Consider the following 21,324-nt stretch of genomic DNA (forward strand, 5'->3'; position numbering starts at 1 on the left):
TTTTCTTTTCCTTTTTCACAAGTTTTGGGTCTTCTAGGTTCTTTGCCTTTCCATATGAATTTTAGCATCAGCTTCCGTTTCTATTATTTAAAATCTGCTGGAACTGTGATAGGGATTACCTTGAATCTGAACATCAATTTGAAGAGAACTGACAGTGTAACATTATTGTGTTTTTTGGCTACACAAACACAGTATTTGTCTCTCCTTGCTCAGGTCTCTTTAATTCCTGTCAGCAGTATTGTAGATTTTAGAGTACGAGCCCTATATGTGCTTGGTGAAATTTAACCCTAGTTAAGACTTTTAAAATACTATTGTGTCCATATTGCTTGTAGTTTATAAATGAATTAATTGCTTGCATATTGACCTGTTTCCTGTGATCTTGTTAAATTCTTTTATTAGTTCTAGGAGTATTTTGGAAGACTCCTGAGAATTTATTTTTTCCTTTTCAATCTGCATGCTCTTTATTTGCTTGTCTTACCCTACTGTCCTCTTGTACTATCGTACAGGGTAAATACAAGTGACGGTTGGGGACATCCTTGCTTTGTTCCCGATCTTAGGGACAAAGCATTTAGTCTTTCACCACCAAGTGTGACACCAAGTATGGTGTTGGCTCTTAAGTTTGTCATAGATGCCCTTTATCAGGTTGAGGAAGTTCCATTCTATTCCTAGTTTGCTGAGAGATTTCTTTTTTGTGAATGGGTATTGAATTTTGTCAACTGCTTTTTCTACACCCACTAGATTATCATGCCTTTTCTTTTTCAATATGTTAATATGGTGAGATGCACTTATTTACTTTTCTGGAAAACATAAAATCTTTGGTTTCTGTTTGTTAAACTATGTGAAGCATTTTTGAGTCTGTAGTCATGAAATATATTGATCTGCAGGTTTTTCTTATAATATTTTTGTCTGGATTTCGCATTGGAATAATGCTGGCCCCAGAAAATGAATTGGGAAGTATTTCTTCCTCTTCTGCTTTTTGGAAAAGTTTTTGTAGAATCATTATTAATTTTTCCTGAAGTGTTTGATGGAGTTCACTAGTAAAGCTGTCTTCTTTAGGAGAAGGCTTTTGATAATTAACCCCATTAAAAAGAATAGATTTGGTGCTATCTGTTCAAATTATTTATCATCTTCAGTGAGCTCTCGTAGTTTGCGTCTTTCAAGGAATTTGTTCATTTCATTGAAATTGTTGAACTTTGTTTCCCTAAAATTATTCATGATATTCCTTTATTTTTGTAGTGTTTGTAGGATCAGAAGTAATGTCTTCTCTTTCATTCTGATACTGGTAAATTGTATCTTCTCTTTTATTCCTGGGAAGTTTGTCTAGAGCTTTATAAACTTCATTGATCTCTTCATACAACCAGCTTTTTGTTTCATTGATTTTTCTCTATTAATTGTTTTTCTTTTCCGAATTAATTGTGTGGGGAAAAAAAAAAAAAAAAAAAAGAATGCTGAAAAATCCAGCCATAAGAAGGAGGGAAAAAAGAAAGAAAGATGGATCAAGAAGGACAAACATAAATCATATCATAAGATGATACATGTAGACCCAAATCCACGTTAAATGTAAATGCAAAACACAAAGAACATTTGTAAAAATTGATTGTAGGGGCGCCTGACTGGCTCAGTTGGTGGAGCACGTGATTCTTAATCTCGGGGTTGTGGGTTCAAGCCCTACGTTGTGTGCAAAGATTACTTAAAAATAAAATCTTTAAAAAAAACAACTATATACTGAGCCATAAAGCAAGACGCAACACATTTTAAAGGAATGAAATTGTACAGACCGTGTTCTCTAGTTACAAAGGATTGGTGTTGGAAATTAATCATAAAAGAGTACCTAGGAATTCACCATATATTTTGATATTAAAAACATATTTCTGGGGGTGCCTGGGTGGCTCAGTCGTTCAAGTGTCTGACTCTTGGTTTCCAGCTCAGGTCATGATCTCGCAGTTTGTGGGACTGAGCCCTGCATCAGACTCCGCACTGACAGTGTGGAGCCTGCATGGGATTCTCTCTCTCTCCCTCTTTCTCTGCTCCTCCCCTGCTCATGCCCTCTCTCAAAATAAATAAATAAACTAAAAAAAAGAAGACATATTTCTGTTCTGTTACTAGCCATGGTGCCGTAAAGGGGTGAGGCTTATCCTGCTACCACAAATACCTAGAAGACCAAACAAAATATATTACACGGTAATTTTCAGACATTAGATTAACAGGCATCCTGGGTCTGTGATCTGGAAAAAAGAAAAACAGAGTGAGCCCTAGCGTTATCTCATGTGCAGAGGCAGATTACAAGTATCAGGTCAAGGAGGGCCCACTGAAAAGGAGCCTAGTTATCTCTCTGAGTTGAGGAAGCCGACAGAGTTTGAGGAAGCCAAGAAAGCTCAAATTTGTAGAGCAGATTACTAAAGAGGAAGGAAGTAGAGGGAGAGGGAGAGAAGCAAGAAAGGAAGGAGATAGTTCTAGCAATTTGCTGAGGGCTCCACTTAAACCTTTGGATAAGAATTGATCTGTGCATATGTAAAAGGAAACTGCCCAAGGCCAAAGAAAGGAATACCAGAACGCAGGGCTGGCACTCGTTGGTATTTCTACCAGTGAGAGTGGAAAGACCTTTTCATTTGGTGTAGTTCTCAGAAAGGTATCACCTCGGGGCGCCTGGATGGCTCCCTGAGTTAAGTGGGCAGACTTCGGCTCAGGTCATGATCTCGCAGTTCACAAGGTCAAGCCCCACGTGGGGCTCTGTGCTGACAGCTCAGAGCCTGGAGCCCGCTTCAGATTCTGTGTCTCCTTCTCTCTGCGCCTCCCCTGCTCATGCTCTCTCTTTCTCTCAAAAAAATAAACAATAAAAAAAATTTTTTTTAATGAAAGATACACTGCATGGATACACTGGAATCATAGCAGATTCCAGACTGTAGGGGGAAAAAATCAGTAACCTGGAAGACAGATAGAAACTATCCAAAATGAAGCCAAAAGAGAAAAAAGACAATTAAAATGAACAGGGCATCAGAGGGATAATAGTTTGGAAGTTCTTTTAGTGGTTACCCTAGAAGTTGCAACATGGATATTTGACTTTCAGAATCTAACATTTATCTTTGTTTTGTACCTGTTCCTGGAAGATTTGAGAACCTCTTTATGTATGCGAATGTATAAACGTGTATATTATACATACACACATGCACATTTATATACATACACATATGATAATGCATCATTTTTGGTGGGTGTTTTGTTTGCTGTTCACTGAGATTTACTCATGTCCTTACCACTTTTTAAAGAAAGCCTTTATTTTTTTTAGAGCAGCTTTAGGTTCACAGCAATATTAAAAGGAAGGTACAGAGATTTCCTGTATACTCCCTGACCCGACACGTGCATAGACTCTCCCGTTATCAACATCCCCTCCCAGAGTGGTAAATTTGTCATAATTCATAAACCTGCATTGGCACATCATAATCACGTGGATAATCATTAAATGCTACAAAGGGTATTTCTTTTTGTTTTTATATATTTTTTAATGTTTATTGTTTTTGAGAGAGAGACAGAGCACGAGTAGGGAAGGGTCAGAGAGAGAGGGAGACACAGAATCCGAAGCAGGCTCCAGGCTCCGAGCTGTCAGCACAGAGCCCGACACGGGGCTCAAACCCACGAACCTCAAGATCATAACCTGAGCTGAAGTCAGACCCTTAACCGACTGAGCCACCCAGGCGCCCCTACAGAGTATTTTCACCGATTTGAAAATCCTCTGTGCTTCATCTATTCATCCCTGCCTCCTAACCTCCAAACCCTGGCAACCACAGATGCTTTAACTGTCTCCTTTTCTGGGATGTCATATAGTTGGAATTACATAGCGTGTATCTTTTTCAGATTGGTTTCTTTTACTTAGTAACAGGCACTTAATTTCCTCCATGTCTTTCCGTGGCTTGATAGCTCATTTTCTTTCTAGTGCTGAATAATATTCTTTTGTCTGGATGTACCACAGTTTATGCATTCACCTACTCAAGGGCACGTTGGTTGCTTCCAAGTTTTGGCAATTATGAACAAAGCTGCTGTGGACATCGTATGCATGTTTTTATGTGGACAGAAGTTTTCAACTCCTTTAGGCAAATGCCTAGGAACACGATTGTTGGATTGCATGGTAAAAGTATGTTTAGTTTTGCAGGAAGTCACCAAACCATCTTTTAAATTGGCTGTACCATTTTTATTCCCACCAGCGAGAGTTCCTGATGCCTCACATCCTCATCAGCATTTGGTGTTGTCAGTGTTCTGGATTTTGGCCATTCTATTAGGAATGTAGTGGTATCTCATTATTTTAATTCGTAGTGTGTACATGTATAGTACACACTACGTATAGTGTAGATGTAGTGTGTACACACTATGTATAGTGTAGATGTAGTGTGTACATCTATAATATGTAAAGAACTCTTACACTTTAATACTTATACTTTCATATACTTATTTGTCATCTGTTTATCTGTTTAAGTGAAGTGTCTTAAGGTCTCTGGCTCATTTTTAATCAAGTTGTTTTTCTTGTTTTTGACTTTTAAGAGGTTTTTATATATTTTGGGTGACAATCCTATATCAGGTGTGTGTTCTACAGGCATTTTTCTCCCAGTTTGTGGCTTGCGTTTTTTTTCATCCTCGTGACATTGTCTTTTGCAGAGCAGAAGTTTTTGCTTTTTTTTTTCTTTAACATTTATTCATTTTTGAGAGAGAGAGACAGAGATAGAGCATGAGCCAGGGAAGGGCAGAGAGAGAGGGGGACACAGAATCCGAAGCAGGCTCCAGGCTCTGACCTATCAGCAGAGAGTCTGACATGGGGCTCGAACTCATGACCTGGGAGATCATGACCTGAGCCGAAGTCAGACACTTGACCGACTGAGCCACCCAGGCACCCCAGAAGTTTTTACTTTTAATAAGGCTGGCTTTTTCATTATTTCTTTTATGATCATACCTTTGGGGTTGTATCTAAATTTTGTCATCATCATACTCAAGGTCATCTAGGTTTTTTCCTATGTTTTCTTCAACGGATTTTACAGTTTTGCATTTTGGCTTTAGGTCTGTGATCCATTTTGGGTTAATTTTTGTTAAGAGTGTAAGGTCTGTGTCTAGATTTTTTTTTTTTTTTTTTTTGCATGTGGGTGTCCACTTGTTCCAGCACCATCTGAGGAAGAGACTACCTTTGTTCCATTGTATTGACTTTGCTCCTTTGTCAAAGATCAGTTGACTGTATTTATGTGGGCATATTTCTCAGGGTCTCTTCTATTCTATCCGTCTATTTGTTTATTCTTTAGCCAATACCACACTGTCTTCACTGTTTACCGCTTCTGCTCTTCATTTCTTGCCATATTTCTGAGTCATTATCTAGAATGATTTTCTGTGAGCCTGAAGAATGTGCCTTTTAGAATCTCACTCTTTCTAGACTTTAGATCCTTTATCCTATGCCTGTAAGGCCCTGGGCTTGTACTTCTCCGGCTATGAGGTGTTTGCTTTTCCATTTTGGCACCCATGAATGGCTCTTGATTTTACCCTTGGCTACATCGTTAAATTTTGTGTTCCTATTTCATTCGACATTCCTGTGTGTTTGTTTAGACAGTATGTTTTAGTGGTAACAAGCACATCTTTGCCAACACTTTGTATTGTCACTCTTTGTCATTTTAGCCATTTTGATGGGTGTGAAGTAGTATCTGAAATATGTTTTTTTTTTGTATTTCCCTGATGACTAATAGTGTAGAGCCCTTTCCCCCACCTCCACCCCCGTTTTTTGTGCTCTAGCTGAATTTTTTTTTTTTTTAATTTCCAGTTTTATTCCGCTTCACGGTAGATTTTTATCGGGGGGGGGAGGGGCAAATTTTCTTCAGCTCTGAAGTTTTGATTTTTATTTTTTGTTTTCTTCTCAGAGTAGGTTTGTATGGCTGTCATCTGCCCCATTCATCTGACCCCTCCTGGCTTTCTCTTTCTCTTTTCACTTAAACTTTCTCTGGATGATTTTTTTCCTGGTTAATCACCACGAGACTCCTCAGTTCCTTCGCTTCCCTTAATGAGCTCACTAGTCTCCACCAGGTTCTTTTTACAGCTTGGGGTCTGGAGCCGGGTCTGATGTATTTGAGTTTCACTGCTTATAAGAAGTGACGTTGCCTGGTAGGGAACGAGGCCAGACAAGCTAGAGGAACCGGTGCCCGTAGTATATGAATAAACCAGAGGGAAGGGGAGGAGGAAGGTCAATGAAACTTTACTATTGGTAAGTAAACAGTTACTTTGGATCCAGGTATCCTTCTAGAAATCTTGATACCTGAAAGTGGAAGTTGGTTATACAAGCACAAATACTTCAAGGAAAAACATCTAAGTTGCTGGACTGAGGAAGATAGAGTCTGCATGTCTTTCCATCCATATATTTAAAGAATTAAAAAAATTTTTTTTTAACATTTATCTATTTTTGAGAGACAGAGAGAGACAGAGCACGAGCGGGGGGAGGGGCGGAGAGAGAGAGAAGGAGACACAATCCGAAGCAGGCTCCAGGCTCTGAGCTGTCAGCACAGAGCCCGACGCGGGGCTCGAACCCACAAACTGTGAGATCATGACCTGGGCCAAAGTCGGATGCTCAACCGACTGAGCCCCCCAGGCGCCCCGTATATATTTAAAGAATTTTAAAAATACATTTTCTAGGATAAGCCTTTAACACTTTGAGAAATCTATGTCTTTGGATTCACACTGTCAAAGCTTGGATCTCTGTATAATTAACTGGATTTTAAAATTTTCACCTAGATGTGTGCCGGTGCATCAGTTACTTGTTTGGGAAACAGTAGTATTCTGAATGTTGTCTCATCCAGGTATTTTTAAAAGGATTTTTTTGGGGTAGGTGAGAACCTTTTTCAGAATAATGTTCTAAATATATCTACTTGGGGCTCTCACTTCAAATAGTGTAAAGAACCATTTCCTTATGAATAACTGCTGCCTTTTATAAATAATTTTGCAGCAAACACTGAGAAGAATGTGCTATCTTACTATCAAAGAAATGGCTACAATCTCTGAGGATGTGATCATTGTCACAAGCAGGTATGCGAATGGTCAGAACCTAGGAGGGGGCGCTTCTATATTTAGTGGAGTATTTGTTGTTCTTTTTCTGTTAATTTTACTTTTTTGACTGTAAGGAAGCCAATGGGAATTAATATATATATATTTTTTATATATATGTTATTTATATGTGTTATTTATATATATTATATATGTTATATATGTTATATATGTTATATATATGTTAATTCACATATATATGAATTAATATATATATGTTATTATATGTATATATCTTAAAGCATTCTTTCCTAAAATGTGATTGTCATCATGTGAAAACCATGCCTATGTGATAAAGCAAAGTCACAAAGGATAATGCTAATAGATTTGCTAATACATTTTAAAAGTTCGTTATAATATGGAAACAGAACCAAAAAGTAAATGACACAGTGACACAAAATATTTACAATAAGTATATTAAAAAGCTAGTATATGTAATATGTAAAGAACTCTTCAACTTAAAAAAAATTCCAAGTGATCGTTCATAAAATAACTAATGGAAAGGACCTGATTGTTTTTAGTCATTCTCACTGTAACCCAAAAAAAGCAAATTAAAAACTCCAGTGAGTTATAAAATTTTACCCATCAAATTGGCAAAGAAGAAAAAACGCTGTAGGTATTTGTAAGGGAGATTGATATTCTTGTACATAAAGGAGGCAGAAGAAGAAATTGATTCAGTTTGTCTAGAAAGCAGTTAGGCAACATTTGTCGAACATTTAAAAAGGTTTATCCCTTTGTGGTTTGTTTTTTAAATGTTTATTTATTTTGAAAGAGAACACGTGTGAGTGGGGGAGGGGCAGAGAGAAAGTAGAGAGAGAATCCCAAGCAGGCTTCCACTCTGTCAGTGCAGAGTCGGACAAGGGCCTCAATCCCACGAACCGTGAGATCAGGACCTGAGCCGAAACCAAGAGTCGGACGCCTAACCGACTGAGCCATGCAGTTGCCCAGGGTTTATCCCTTTGACCCAGTAATGCCACATCGATGGAAGTATGGTCAGAAAATAACCAGAGATAGCACAGGAAGACTTATATGTGATAATGTTCATTGCAACACTGTTTATACTAGCAAAAAGGATAAAATAAATATATGCCATTCTTAAATGTTATTTAATCAACCATGTTGTCAGATTAGGAGATACTTTAATTTTTTGAAAATATTTTTGAAACATTAATGATATGGAAAAGTCCTCAAAAAGTGCCGAGTAAGAGTTGGATTCAAGTTTATGTACTTTATATAGTCTCCCTTTTAAAAATATTTTATGTACATATATGAAAATATGTGGATGGAAATATACTAATGTATTACCAGTAGGTTCTCTGGGTGTTTGGGATTGTGGCTATTTATTTTCTGTAAAATTTTGATTTCCAGTTGTGGAATGAGTATGTATCACACACACACACACACCCCACATGTTATTTAAAAAAGAATTGCCTTCCTAATTATTAACTATAATTCATTTAAGTAAATTTGGCTTTTGTGTAACAAAATAAATTTCGGAGGAGGGTGCTTGTCTTTAACCGGCAGTTGTATTGAATATAGTTGCAGTTAGTAAGGCTTTCAGCTGGAAAGAACCGAAAGCCCGATGTAGTCACTAGGCATAGAGTGTTGGTTCAGTAGTTCAGGGCGAGGGCTGGTGTTTCTTGAATCCCACATTGTTGCAAAATAGGTGCCTGGATGACTGGCAATGCACCGTTCAAGGTGGGAGGGGTGCTGGGAAAGGGGCCAGGGAGGGCCAGCACCATCTGCCTCTTTATCAGGTATGCAGTAGCTTTTCCCAAGGCGATTTTTAGATTTCATTTGACACAGCTGGGTTCTACGACGATCGTCGGGACCAGGAAAGTGACTATTTAGCTTTTAAAGCCCGAGTATTAGGGGCAGGCAGGGGAGAAGGGGTTGGAAACGGGTATGGGATTAGTTAGCTAACGATATCTGCCACCAGTAACAAACAGAAAAATCTTCACTTAGATTGCTATAGTCACTAAATATTGGAAAAATTAAAAATAGAGTAGGGTTTTTTTGTTTGTTTAGCTGTTAGTACTTTCCTCTGACTCCCGTTAGGCTGCCATGAATTATGGTTTGCTCCTGGCTCATTTCAAGTGATTAGTAGATGTGGTAGGCAGAGTAATGGCCCTCCAAAGATATCCCTGGCCTCATTCCCAGGACCTGCGAATATGTCACATTACGCAGCAAAGGGGAAATGAAGTTGCCCGTCCGCAGGTAGGGAGAATGGTGTGGATCATCCAGGTGGGCCCTATAAGGATAAGGGTCCTTAAAAGTGGAGGAGGGAAGCAGAAGCGTCCGGAAAGAGAGGGGATGAGGGGAGCAGGTCGCAGATGCAATGTTGCTGGATTTGGAGATGGAAGAAGGGGGCCGGGAGCCAAGCAATGTGAGTGGCCTCTAGCAGTTGGAAAGGGCAGGGACGTGGGATTCACCCTACAGTTCAGAAAGGAATGTAACCCTGCCGACACCAATGAGACCGGTGTTGGGTTTCTCACTTACAGAACCGTAAGAGAAAGAAACGAATGTTGTCTTATGTCTCTAAGTTTGTGGTCCTTTGTCACAGCAGCAGTAGAAAAGGAATAGGTTTTGTGGCATGTACGGGTATCGGATCAGCACACTGTGCGCTTAAAAATTTTACAATGTCATATGCCAATTATCTCTCAAAGTAGGGGGAAAAAACCACTAGAGGTTTTGGTACCTTGGAGTGGGGTGCTACTGTAACAAGTACCTAAGACTCTGGAAATGGCTTTGGAGTTGGGCAATGAGTTGATGCGGGAGGAATTTGGGGGCGCATGACAGAAAAAGCTGACACCGCCTCGAACAGAACGTTAGTAGAAACCTGGATGTTAATGAATGGTAGACTCAGAAAGAAGTGAGGAGTAGAGAAAACACTGATCACGGTAGAGAATCCTGAGATCGTTGGCGGGAATGTGGACGTTAATGGCGCCGCTGCGGAGGGCTCAGAAGGAGATGAGGAGGGCGTTTAGGTCCTGGAGGGAAGGGAACCCTTGTCCTGTGGTGGCAGAGAGCTTAGGATTGTGCCCTGAAGTTATACAGAAATCAGGACTCGTGAGCTTGGCTGTTTAACTGAGATTTCCGGAGTGTTGAGGTGCGGCCTGGTTTCTTTTTGCCACTCACGGTAACACGTGCGGGAGTAGAGAAATAAATCGAGGAGACACCCGTGAAAGAACCAGGCGTTCCTTACAAATACCAAATCATTATGTTGTGCACTTGAAACTGAGAGGTTATAGGTCCATTATACCAAAAAAAAAAAAAAAAAATCAAGAGTTTTTTGGAAATTCTCAGCCCGCCCCAATTGCAAAGGATGCTAACATCAAGAGATTCAGTAGGAAAGTGTGCTCTAAAGGAAAAGTCAAAGGAGTTACTCTACAGCCTTTTGCTAACACCCCAGGAGGATGAAAAGGTCAGAGTCTTCACTCACACAAAACACTCTGAAGAGATCAAGGGTGTGACTCATAGATTCCCTCTGCATCTAAGCAGAAGCCGGAAATAGAGATGGGGTTGTTTAGGCAAGATCTGTGGTGAGGCTCTGGTCTAATGGAGTGAGTCTCTGTACGTATATGGTAGTCCCACAGGGCTCTTGAGAATCTTAGCCAGCATCACCGCCAGCGTGGACTGAAAGGGACAGAGGGAGGACAATGTGAGAGAAAGTTGCCCGAGTCCCAAATTCTACAGCAGGATATAGGCCGAGAAGACCGAAGACTGCTCAGCTTTAAACACAAGCTGCCCTTTATGAAAACGAAAGGATGGCCCTGAGGGCAGGGGAGCAGGACCAGAGCATGGAGTGGAGAATGACTGAGCATTCTGCCCCGCACCCGAAACCTTTTCCAGCTTGCTTGGCTGGGTTCAGAATTGCCTGGGACCAGTGACTTTCTTTTATTTATTTTCCCCATTCCGTTTTCTCTTTGTGAACAGGAATGTCTGACTATTATCCTGGTGTGGTCCCGCCATTGTATTTCGGGAGCAGAGAACTTGTTTTCTAATTTCGCAGGCCCACAGGTGGAGAGGAATTTTGCCTCAGGAGAGAGGCTACCCAGTCTCCCCCATACCTAATTGAGAGGATTTTGATGATAAGGTCAGGGGTTTTGAATCCGTGGGATGTAGATGAGCTTCTGGAGTCTAGGTTGGTGCTGTAAAGCAATGAGATTTGGGGGGAACTTGGGATGGGGTGCATCAATCTTGTCTGTGAGGTAGATGTAAGCCCCACTGACACAGTCAGTTTAGCCCAATGAGACCCACATTGGACTTCTAACCCATGGAACCATAAGTTGATAAAATTTTGTTTTAGGCCACCAACTGTGGCCGTCTGTTACAGCAGGAATAGAAAACTAGAGACGGCCATTCAGCACATGTAGACAACGATGTGACCTTGCTGGGAAACCATAGTGATTAAGAACACCTGAGGGCAGACACCTCACTATGGGTGGCCAATAAATACGTGGCATGTTCTTGATGTTATTATCAGGGAAATGCAGATTAAAGCCCCAGTGAGATACCATTCCATACCCATTAGAATCTAGGTTCAAACCACAAAGCCCGGCAGCACCAAAGTCAAAGAGCCTGCTCCAAGGCCAGGTGTGTTGTAGGGGGGTGTGGGATGGCATAGCCCCCTTAGAGAAACTTACGCGGAAGACTTCCAAGAGGAAAGAATAATTTAAAGCCCCGAAAGGCTCCAGGTACACTCGACCAATTATCAATGTTTTGGAATGGATCAATTCAACATTATAAAGATTTCAGTCCTGTCTAAGTTCGTTTGTAAGTTCAATGCAATCTCAGTGAAGCAGCCCACAGGCAATATATTATGAACGTAGAAAAATTGATACTAAAGTTTCAGTCAAAAAACAAATATTTAGGAACGGCCAGGAAAGAACTGTAGAAGAACTGGGAGCTCTCCCAGTCAGTGAAGCATTAAGGCCTGGACCCTTAAAGCAGTGTGGTCCTGGCACATGGATGGACAGACCAGGGGAATAAAATTGTGTGATGCCTTTGTAATGTGTCACCATGGCCATGCTGATCTACATCGTCAGAGGTTGTTTTGGTACAAATGTATAGAATTAGACCCCAATACACATAGAAATGTAGTATATGACAACGGGTGGCATCTCGGATCACTGGGATAAACACTGGGGTACTTTCTAATATGTGATGCTGAGACAACGGAGTAGTCAGTCCCTTGGGAAAAGAAAAACTCAGATCCATATGTCACATCCTATTCGTGAATAAACTCTAAAGGGAGAAAGACTGTAAATTTTCAAAATGGAAGCATACAAGTGCTGGAACAGGGGTGTGTTCCTCTTTAACCTTGTTGTAGGGAAAAGCTTTGTTAGGACTACAGTTCCAGAGGCAGTGAAAGAAAAGGTTGATAAATCGGATTGCATAAGTTTCTCATCATAGAAGATGATCCATGGGTTTTCAGTAGATCTGAGTGGTACAGTTTCTTAGGTTCATGGTATCCTACGTGACCTCGTCGCTCATTTTATGGCAAAAGCCATGTGACAGTGGGCTCGTGACCAAGAGATAGTTTCACCATAATCTGTCAGGAGCAGATAGCCTAAATGCAGTGATGGCTCAGTTGAGGTAGTAGTTTGGCGATGGGACCCTGTGAAGTTGGAGGATTCTCCTCTGGGATGAAGTATGTGCATTAAATTGATGGTCAGTGTATGATACTGTCACCAATAAATACAATAGGTGGGTCCAGGAATCGAGAGGTGAAAGTAGGACTGGCACCTGTCACCCTTGCTCCCCAGTGACCTGCCTGTAGAAGTTATGCTTCCCATCCCCACCCTGAATGTGAGTCAAAGGCGCTGGTTCTCAAGAGACAGTGTTCTCAGTGATGAACAGGGGGAGGCATTTAACCCATTGACCCCTGGTTCCTGCTGTTTGAGGATTGCCTTCAGCACAGAGATACCCCACACTTCTGGATCCACACGTCTGAATGACAAGTTGGCAACCACAGGCACCACCCACTCCAGTGTCTGAGAAGTCCTGGGGCAGAGAATTGAGCCAGTTTGCACATTTAAAATGATGACTACTGTTGGGTCACTTTGGATTCTTGATGCTGATGGACCAGCAGGTAAAGAAAGGAGCTGTGTCCTCCTAGAGGTAGTTGACCTCCTGATCCCTATCAGGAGCTAGGCTTGTTGCTCTACAAACGTGGAAGAGAGGACCGTATCTAGAATTCAAGGTACTATTTACTTACGTATATTTTGATGTGTTCATGCCTGAGGCAATGGTCAGTAGAGGATGGGGAACAGCCAATGGTCCAGCCATGGTAAATCTCCAACAAAGAGCTCAGATCCTTGGAGATAAAGGTTTGGGTCACCTATCAGACACCTGACCAAGATGAGATCAAGTGCTGGCTAAGCGTGAGGGGAATATAGAATTGGGTGATTATGGGAAGGATGTGGTGGGTATCAATCACGGCTGCGGAATGAGTGGTAGCAGTAAGGATTGTACCATGTGCCATTCATTTTCCAATCTCTTGTAGAAATAGTGGATGGTTACCATCTTGAAGGCTCAGTGACAGGTTAGATTTAATGGAGGACATGTTCAAATTTGACGGACGTGAAGGATAGACTGTTCTGGATGCTGTTGCCTCAGGCCTTCTCTCTGATCCTAGCGGTGCTTGTGGTCAGCTGTTCTGTACAGGGGCCAGCTCACTTGCGTGAACAGTGCCTTGCCGAAGCACGCGCTGTGTGTTCTGTTGCTTGCCCCCCAGTTTCCCTGGTGCTCTGGTTTGGGCCCTGACTTGGAACTCACATGTGGGAGGTAACATGTGCATGTTAACCAAGTGGGGAAAGAACGCTCTGGGGTTAACTGTCAGCCAGTGGCTGAGAGCTAGTGGATACATTCTTTCCTTTTCATCCCTTGGAAATGTGGTTCCAACATGTATTTCATAAGCCTCCTCAGAAGATGGCTCATCAAATAACCAGTTGCCTGTGGCAGTGACCCACTAGAGAAAATTCCTTTGTATTAAGTACCCTCCTTCTTTGTTCACCTCTCTGTCTTCCCTTCCCTCGAACACATTCCCAAACAAACTACCTGTCTGTAAGCCTTTGTCGGGGCAGCCCAAACTAAGACACGGAGCCGCGGTTGGCAAACTCTGGCCTGTGGCAAAAACTATTGCCTCATTTTGTAAATAAAGTTTTATTGGAACACAGCCATGCCCATTGTTTTAAATGTATTGTGCATGGCTGCTTTCATGTCACATAGAAGCCGAGGAGCGAGACCTCAGAAGATACTAAACCTGCCAAGCCTCGCTTTTTATCTTATTGGAAAATGCAAAAATCTGTGAAAAAGACTAATGGGTAAATTATTTATATCCCAACAGTGGAAATCTGTGTTACCATTAAAATGATAGTTTAGATATATTTGGGGTTTTTAAAAATATACAGATACCTAAAATTTTTTCAAGTCTGCCAATACGGAGAGATTCTTAAAATATATTAAGGGAAAAGGGAGGTGCCAGAAGAGTGGAGATTCATTTGCATGCATTTTAATGTCTCTATGGTCGTATATATATTTTTTAGAAGTTCCTTAAGAAAACATAAGCAACCGTTCACAGAGACTGTCTAGGGTCGGTGAGGCGCAGCTTAGACTTTGTATTTTATATTTCTCTGAACGTTTTGAAAGTTTATGAAAATACTCTTACAAATAAAAAAGAAAGAAATTGAAGATCTATCAGTTCTCCACTAATTTCTCATCATGGCATCCTGGTGGAGTGAGTTGCAGTTGGAGGCCATTTTGGATTACGTAAGGGGGAGGTGAGTGGGGAGGGGATGGATGGTCATTTTGGGGACAGATTAAACACAGAGGACAGGGACAGGAAGATAGGGCGAATGATGTATACAGGCTGAAAACCTCTTTGAAGTACGGATGTGGAATTTAGTAAGCTCTGTCCACACTCCTCTGCTTATTTTGGAAACTCCATAGAGAGGTCTGAAGCCATAGACAGCTGTCATTTTGGGAAAACTGTGCCTGTGAGAGGGAGCACGACTTCGTGAGTTAATCATTTTAGTCAGGTTCTTTTTTTTAAATTTTTTTTTTTCAACGTTTATTTATTTTGGGGACAGAGAGAGACAGAGCATGAACGGGTGAGGGGCAGAGAGAGAGGGAGACACAGAATCGGAAACAGGCTCCAGGCTCCGAGCCGTCAGCCCAGAGCCCGACGCGGGGCTCGAACTCATGGACCGCGAGATCATGACCTGGCTGAAGTCGGACGCTTAACCGACTGCGCCACCCAGGCGCCCCGGTCGGGTTCTTTTAAGGAGTTGTCTAGTCTGATGGGTTTTTAGGATTTGGGGGATTTCAGCCGGTGGCTCGCTATTCCATTGTCTTCATTTTTTATGCCAGTTACCAGTATCTAAAATCATATTTCACTTATGTAATATATTATCTCTTCGCATTAGTATATTAGCTTCATGAAGGCAAAGACTTTGTTTTGCGCACTGCTATATTCTTAAGATTTAGAACAGCGTTCTATCCAGTCGTTTTAATATTTATCCAAAGAAGACACTCAATGAATATTTGCTGAATTCATAGCTGCATTAAGATAATTATGGGGACAATGGGAATTAGCTAGGGGTGGACTCCACAGAAGAGATATCAATTGATTTCATGGTAACTCATTTGATTTTTCTTAGTCTGACTAAGGACATGACCGGAAAAGAAGATGTGTACCGAGGCCCAGCCATCAGGGCTCTCTGCAGAATCACTGATGTAAGTTCTCTTTGTTTACTGAGGCATCAAAGGGGACACTGTGTTTAGCTACAGGTGGCCGTAAATTTAATAGGATTCCCTAGTCTTGACTCTGTGATTCTTCAGTATTAGAGAAACAGGACCACCAGAAAGGCTTTTGTGCCTCCAGGCTTTTTTTTTTTTTTTAAAACAACTTTATTATAGGATCTGGATCTCTCAGAATTTGAGGTAAAGCTTACAACAGATGACAGAGCAAGAAATAGGACAGCTTTAAGGAACTCAACAGCAAGATTTCTCCGATATTTACTATTGTGATCCATCACTTACGAGGCTCAGGCCTCCTCATTCATATATTCAGTAGAGAGAACCTAGTTAACCATCAGCCAGCCAGTGGCTTATAACCACAATAGGTCTCAGTCCGGTGTTTCACCTTGACTCAGTCCCTCACATCTGGAGGGATGCAATTAAGCTGTCCCTTTCTGGGAACTCTTGAGTAGGAAAGGTTATAAAATGAAGGGCAGACTGGCCATTGCCAACATATTGAATAATATTTCAGCTCTAGTCATGGTTGGGTATATTTTATGTGTACGTTTACAGTCTTCTCAAGTTTTAAAGGTTGCGTAGGAGCAAATGGTAAATCTGGATCCTAGAAGGAGTAATGGAAATGGTGTGATGTGTTTTGCTGTGGCTGCCTTTGTTTTAGTATTAAATCGGTCAGCCTGAGACTGGACACTGCCCACGCTAGCCATAGGCTGTCTTTGAATATTGATCTCCGTCTGTTTACGTATCTTCATCTGCTGCTACCTTCACAGTGCTAAGCTTTCTTCCACTTAAAAAGGACTTTATTTGCAGAGGACTTCATATTGAGGACACTCTATAGTAGCATATTAAACATGTAATTTCTTAGGTATCTAAAATTATCAGGGATCACATTTGATGTGTAGGGCTTCATGGGATCCGTATAAAATACATCCCCTTCGTGCAGAGATACCTTCAGGATTTATTTTTATTTATTTATTTATTTATTTTTTTGAGACAGAGACAGAGCATGAATGGGGGAGGGTCAGAGAGAGAGGGAGACACAGAATCCGAAACAGGCTCCAGGCTCTGAGCGGTCAGCACAGAGCCCGACGCGGGGCTCGAACTCACGGACCGCGAGATCGTGACCTGAGCTGAAGTCGGCCGCTCAGCCGACTGAGCCACCCAGGCGCCCCATCCTTCAGGATTTCAAAAGCAGCTCCATCCCCTTCTAGGAATTTCCTTTGTAACATCCCTGAGAAGTGGAGCCTGGGCTTACACTTTTGCTCAGACTGGGACTCTCCACGCTGAGACCGTTGATTTCATTGTTGAACAGTTAATTTGCTTCCTTCCGGTCTTTCTCTTTGAAGAGTCAACTTGGTTGTCTAGCTCCTGCCCTCTGCGATAGAGTCACTCTAGTAGATGGCAGTCCCTTTAACGCAGTCTAAATATTGGCACGGAAACAAATATATGACTGGTTTTTGTAAACTATTCTGGAGCGTAGTTTTGGGTGAAGATGTGTGCTTCAACAACCGTTTCTTTATGAATGTTCTCAGGGAACAATGTTGCAGGCCATTGAAAGATACATGAAGCAGGCCATTGTGGATAAAGTCTCCAGCGTCTCCAGTTCGGCACTGGTGTCTTCCTTAGTAAGTGAACGAGTGGCCAGCTGCCTGGCTCGAGCGGGTGCTAAACAAAATATCCCTGTGATTCTCTCACACGTGAACCGTGAAACATTCAAAAAACATATTTGCATCTCTATTGCTTTATCCAAGAGTACTTTATCAGAGCAGCGTTACAATATAGGCAGTTAAAAAGGTGACATTTCCATGTTTGAAAGGTTTTGGTAATCAGAAAGGATGGGGGGTGAGGTGGCAGACCGGGAAGACACTGAAGGTCGTTTTTGTTTTGTTTTGTTTTGTTTTGAATCTTCCTTTGTGACCTGAACTTGACCTCTTGCCTCTTGTATCGTCTGCTTTCCTTAGTGCCCTGTGTGTGTGGTATCCTTCCATCCAAAGCCCCCTGCCCCACTTGGAAATTTCTTACTGGAAAGTGGTCTTTGTTTCAGGGATACTTTTTCTTTCTCTTTTTATCAAAACAAAATGTATGACAGCCTGAGGTCACCTTGCATTTGGTTAAAATTGGTTATTAGTGTGTGAATGGATTAGATCATCTGAATCACAAGAGTTTCTGGGTCTGGAGTGTAGGTGGTCAAGTTTTATAGCAAGGGGTCTATCAGTACTGTGTGTTTTTGTTTCTGTTTTTGTTTTTCCTTCCAGGTGAGTTTCCTGGAAGTAAAACCTAGAATGTACACGTTATTCAAGCACCATCCTATTAACTAGCCCTTCCTTTCCTGTCCCTCCCCTGTCATCTTAGCCCACAAACCCCTCCTCATCTTGGAGAGAGTTTCTGGTCTATTAGTTGCGTCTGCAGTAGAGACTTGAAGTAGACTTCTAAAAGCTACAGAGTTGTCTCTTTGATTTGGAAATGTCTGTTAGTGATTTTTCTAAGAAAACTAGTTCATGTCTGTAAACCTCTAGTGACCATGCACTGTCTATTCTCACTTTGTTCTGTGTCTAGCACATGATGAAGATAAGCTATGACGTGGTTAAACGCTGGGTCAATGAAGCCCAAGAAGCTGCTTCCAGTGATAACATTATGGTCCAGGTACTGTGATCGAGTCCCGTTAGGTCTTGAGATCAGCGTTCTTTAACCCTTCATTTTAGGGACAATTTATTGACTCCCTAGATGAGTGTTAGCGGAAGTGTAATATTAAGCAGCCTATTAGTAGGTATCCCATTAATTAGAATTACTGTCATAGACCCTGCTAGCGTTTAATAGAAGCTGTAGGAACGTTCAGGAAAGATTCTTAAATTCAGTAGCAGTTTGAGATGCTCATTCCAGAGATCCTTCACTCTGCATTTCAGCCCCTTACGTGAAAAATAATTTGTGAAGAAGGACGTTCAAGTCTAAGCTTTTCAGAACTTGGTTATAGTAGACGTTACGCCAACAGTCAAGAGTAATTTTATTTTGTGAAACGTAACCATTTTGTTGGGAAGATCTCCTTTGGATATTCGTTAATTCCTAATTAAAAGAGAACAAGAGCGAAATGGTCACTGGCAATGTTCTGTGAAGTACCCCATTTGTATTGGAGAGGATACTTATTCGCCCCCTTTTAATGTTTACAACTTCTGTAGGCGTATCTAGTTATGAGGAAATAGAGGAGTAATTTTTCCCTCAAGAAACCGTCTCGCTCTCTTAACTCTGATCGTTGTGTTTTTACACGAAGTGCCACGATAATTATGCTCCGTGAGCCTGCTTTAGGAGATTAATCCTTTAACTACGAACGTGGCCACAGATGACTTAAAGCCACTAACAGAGACCTGTGCCGCTGGTAAAGCCTTGGACCTGAGCGCCTTTGTGCTAAGGATGTATGTGCTAAGGGGAGTGATGAACCTGCTAGAACCATCTTCGGATTGTATGTCACCTCTTTAATACCACCTGTCCAATCTGAATCTACAGTTTCTGGGGGTGAAACTCTTCTTCTTTCAGTCTTGCCTGCGTTTGAGTCCGTACGAAAAAGTTGTTTCTATTTGTACACATTTGACTTGGGTATCTTTTTACTAAAAATCTAGTCCCATGTGATTTTGTTTTCCTGGAAGTTTGTCCTGTTCCTCCTCCGCTTTCTGGATGTTACATCCTTTTTCTTGTTCTTTAGTACCATGCGCTGGGAGTCCTGTATCACCTTAAAAAGAACGATCGCCTTGCTGTTTCTAAGATGTTGAATAAGTTTACTAAATCCGGCCTCAAATCACAGTTTGCTTACTGCATGCTTATCCGAATTGCCAGTCGCTTACTAAAAGAAAGTGAAGAGGGGTAAGTGTCTCCACCTAAACCTAAGTGATTTTTTGTTTGCTGGCTAACATATGTCCAGGTGTATTTCCTTGGAGGATTTTTTTGGGCCGTGCTGATTTTACAGAGATTTAGTGTTTTCCAAATTAAGAAAATTTGTGGGATTCCAAGTCATGCAACGTTTTTGGTTTTTTACCTTAATGGGTGCTTTGGTATATGTATGTAATAGATTATGATTGCCAGTAACACAATAAAATGCTGATAGGGAACAAAAAATACAGATCATAGGCTATGCAGTGATTAAATGTGAAAGCCGGGGTGACATTAAGAGTCTTATTTGTTCCTTTATTTTTGTAAGAGAATCTTGAAGTACTGCGTTTAATGACTTATTTATTGAAAGGGCACGGCGGAGAAAAAGAAATACACCATTTATAAGGCTCTCATCTTGTTCATGAACTGGCGTTATATTATTTGATGGTAGTCTGTGATAATGGATGAATATTGTAATCTCTTGAGTAACCACCAAAAAAAAAAAAAAAAGGAGCTATAACGTAAATGTCAACAAAGAAGATAAAGGGAATGTTAAAGTATTCGGTTGAGCTTCCTGCTTCTAGTAATGGTGGAAGAGCTTGGTCACATTAGCCTTACTGCAAACACTTAGATCTTCAGTACAAAAGTATGCCGCCCCCAAACAATGGGGAAGTCTACCACTATTTGAAAGCACTGGTGAGTGGTGAAAAGCAGGCAAAAACTGGAGGGAAGTTGATGCCTCAGAGACAGAGCTGTAGGAAATGAGGTCTGTATATTTCTGATCAGTCTCCCGAGGTCCACAGTTCCTGGAGGTGGGATCACAGAAAGCCATGGTATATGCTGGACAAGAGGGGTGAGAATATAGTTTGAGACTGGAAGAGTGATGAAAACCTAGGGTGAAAACCCTGGAAAGGAGGAAGCCACGACTGGGGGAAGCCCCCAAATCGATTTCAAACTCTGCAAAAATCCTGAACTTCCCCTACGGTACAGGGGAAGACTCTAGAAAGCCTGGCAAAAAGTAGCTGCGAACTGAAAGAACCTAATGGAGAATTCAGGCGCACCTCGTGGTGGAAGAGATAAAGTCTGGAGTGTGATTCTAGCCAAGTTAACTGCCTGCTAGAGAAACATCATAAATTCTCGAGTCTTTGCATCCTGTCATTCACAATGTTTATATACAGTAAAAAAAAAAAAAAATGACAGAAGTGCAAAGAATTTGGAAATGTGACCAACGGTTAAGAGAAAAAGCAGTCAATGGACACTGATTCCGATAGGAACCAGACATTGGAGTTAGCAGACAAAAACTTTAACAGACTTCTAAAAGATGCTCTAAAGACTTCAATGGGAGATAGTTATGAATGAGCAGAGGAAATGAAAACTAAAGCTCTAGAATTTCTTTTTAGTTCCTTTTTTATAGAGTCCTGTATCAGTCAGAATTGAACCAGAGAAGGAGAGCCCAAGGCAGGTAAATATATAAAGAGATTTACTACAAGGAATTGGCATTTGCGGTTTGGGGGCCTGCTACGCAAGTCCAAGATGCATTGGGCTGGAACTCACAGGCACGGGCGGAGGCTGTTGTCCGCTCGTGGAACTTCTCGTCTCACATTTTACTGTGAGCAACAAGATGAAACCAGGTCACACCTTCAACGC

At 41.3% G+C, this 21,324-nt stretch overlaps 1 protein-coding gene across 1 annotated transcript in view; it reads left to right on the forward strand.

Annotated features, from left to right (window-relative positions):
* COPG2 (COPI coat complex subunit gamma 2) overlaps positions 1-21,324 on the forward strand; it is a 115,562-nt gene that overhangs the window by 12,076 nt on the left and 82,162 nt on the right. Inside the window, exons 5-9 of the mRNA XM_027075484.2 lie at positions 6,962-7,041; positions 15,723-15,798; positions 17,352-17,444; positions 18,376-18,462; positions 19,514-19,671. Of these exons, the coding sequence (XP_026931285.2) occupies positions 6,962-7,041; positions 15,723-15,798; positions 17,352-17,444; positions 18,376-18,462; positions 19,514-19,671 (494 nt within the window). The remainder of the gene's footprint in view (positions 1-6,961; positions 7,042-15,722; positions 15,799-17,351; positions 17,445-18,375; positions 18,463-19,513; positions 19,672-21,324) is intronic.

The sequence above is a fragment of the Acinonyx jubatus genome, chromosome A2 (genome assembly GCF_027475565.1).
Source record: "Acinonyx jubatus isolate Ajub_Pintada_27869175 chromosome A2, VMU_Ajub_asm_v1.0, whole genome shotgun sequence".
In the NCBI taxonomy this organism is placed as follows: domain Eukaryota; kingdom Metazoa; phylum Chordata; class Mammalia; order Carnivora; family Felidae; genus Acinonyx; species Acinonyx jubatus.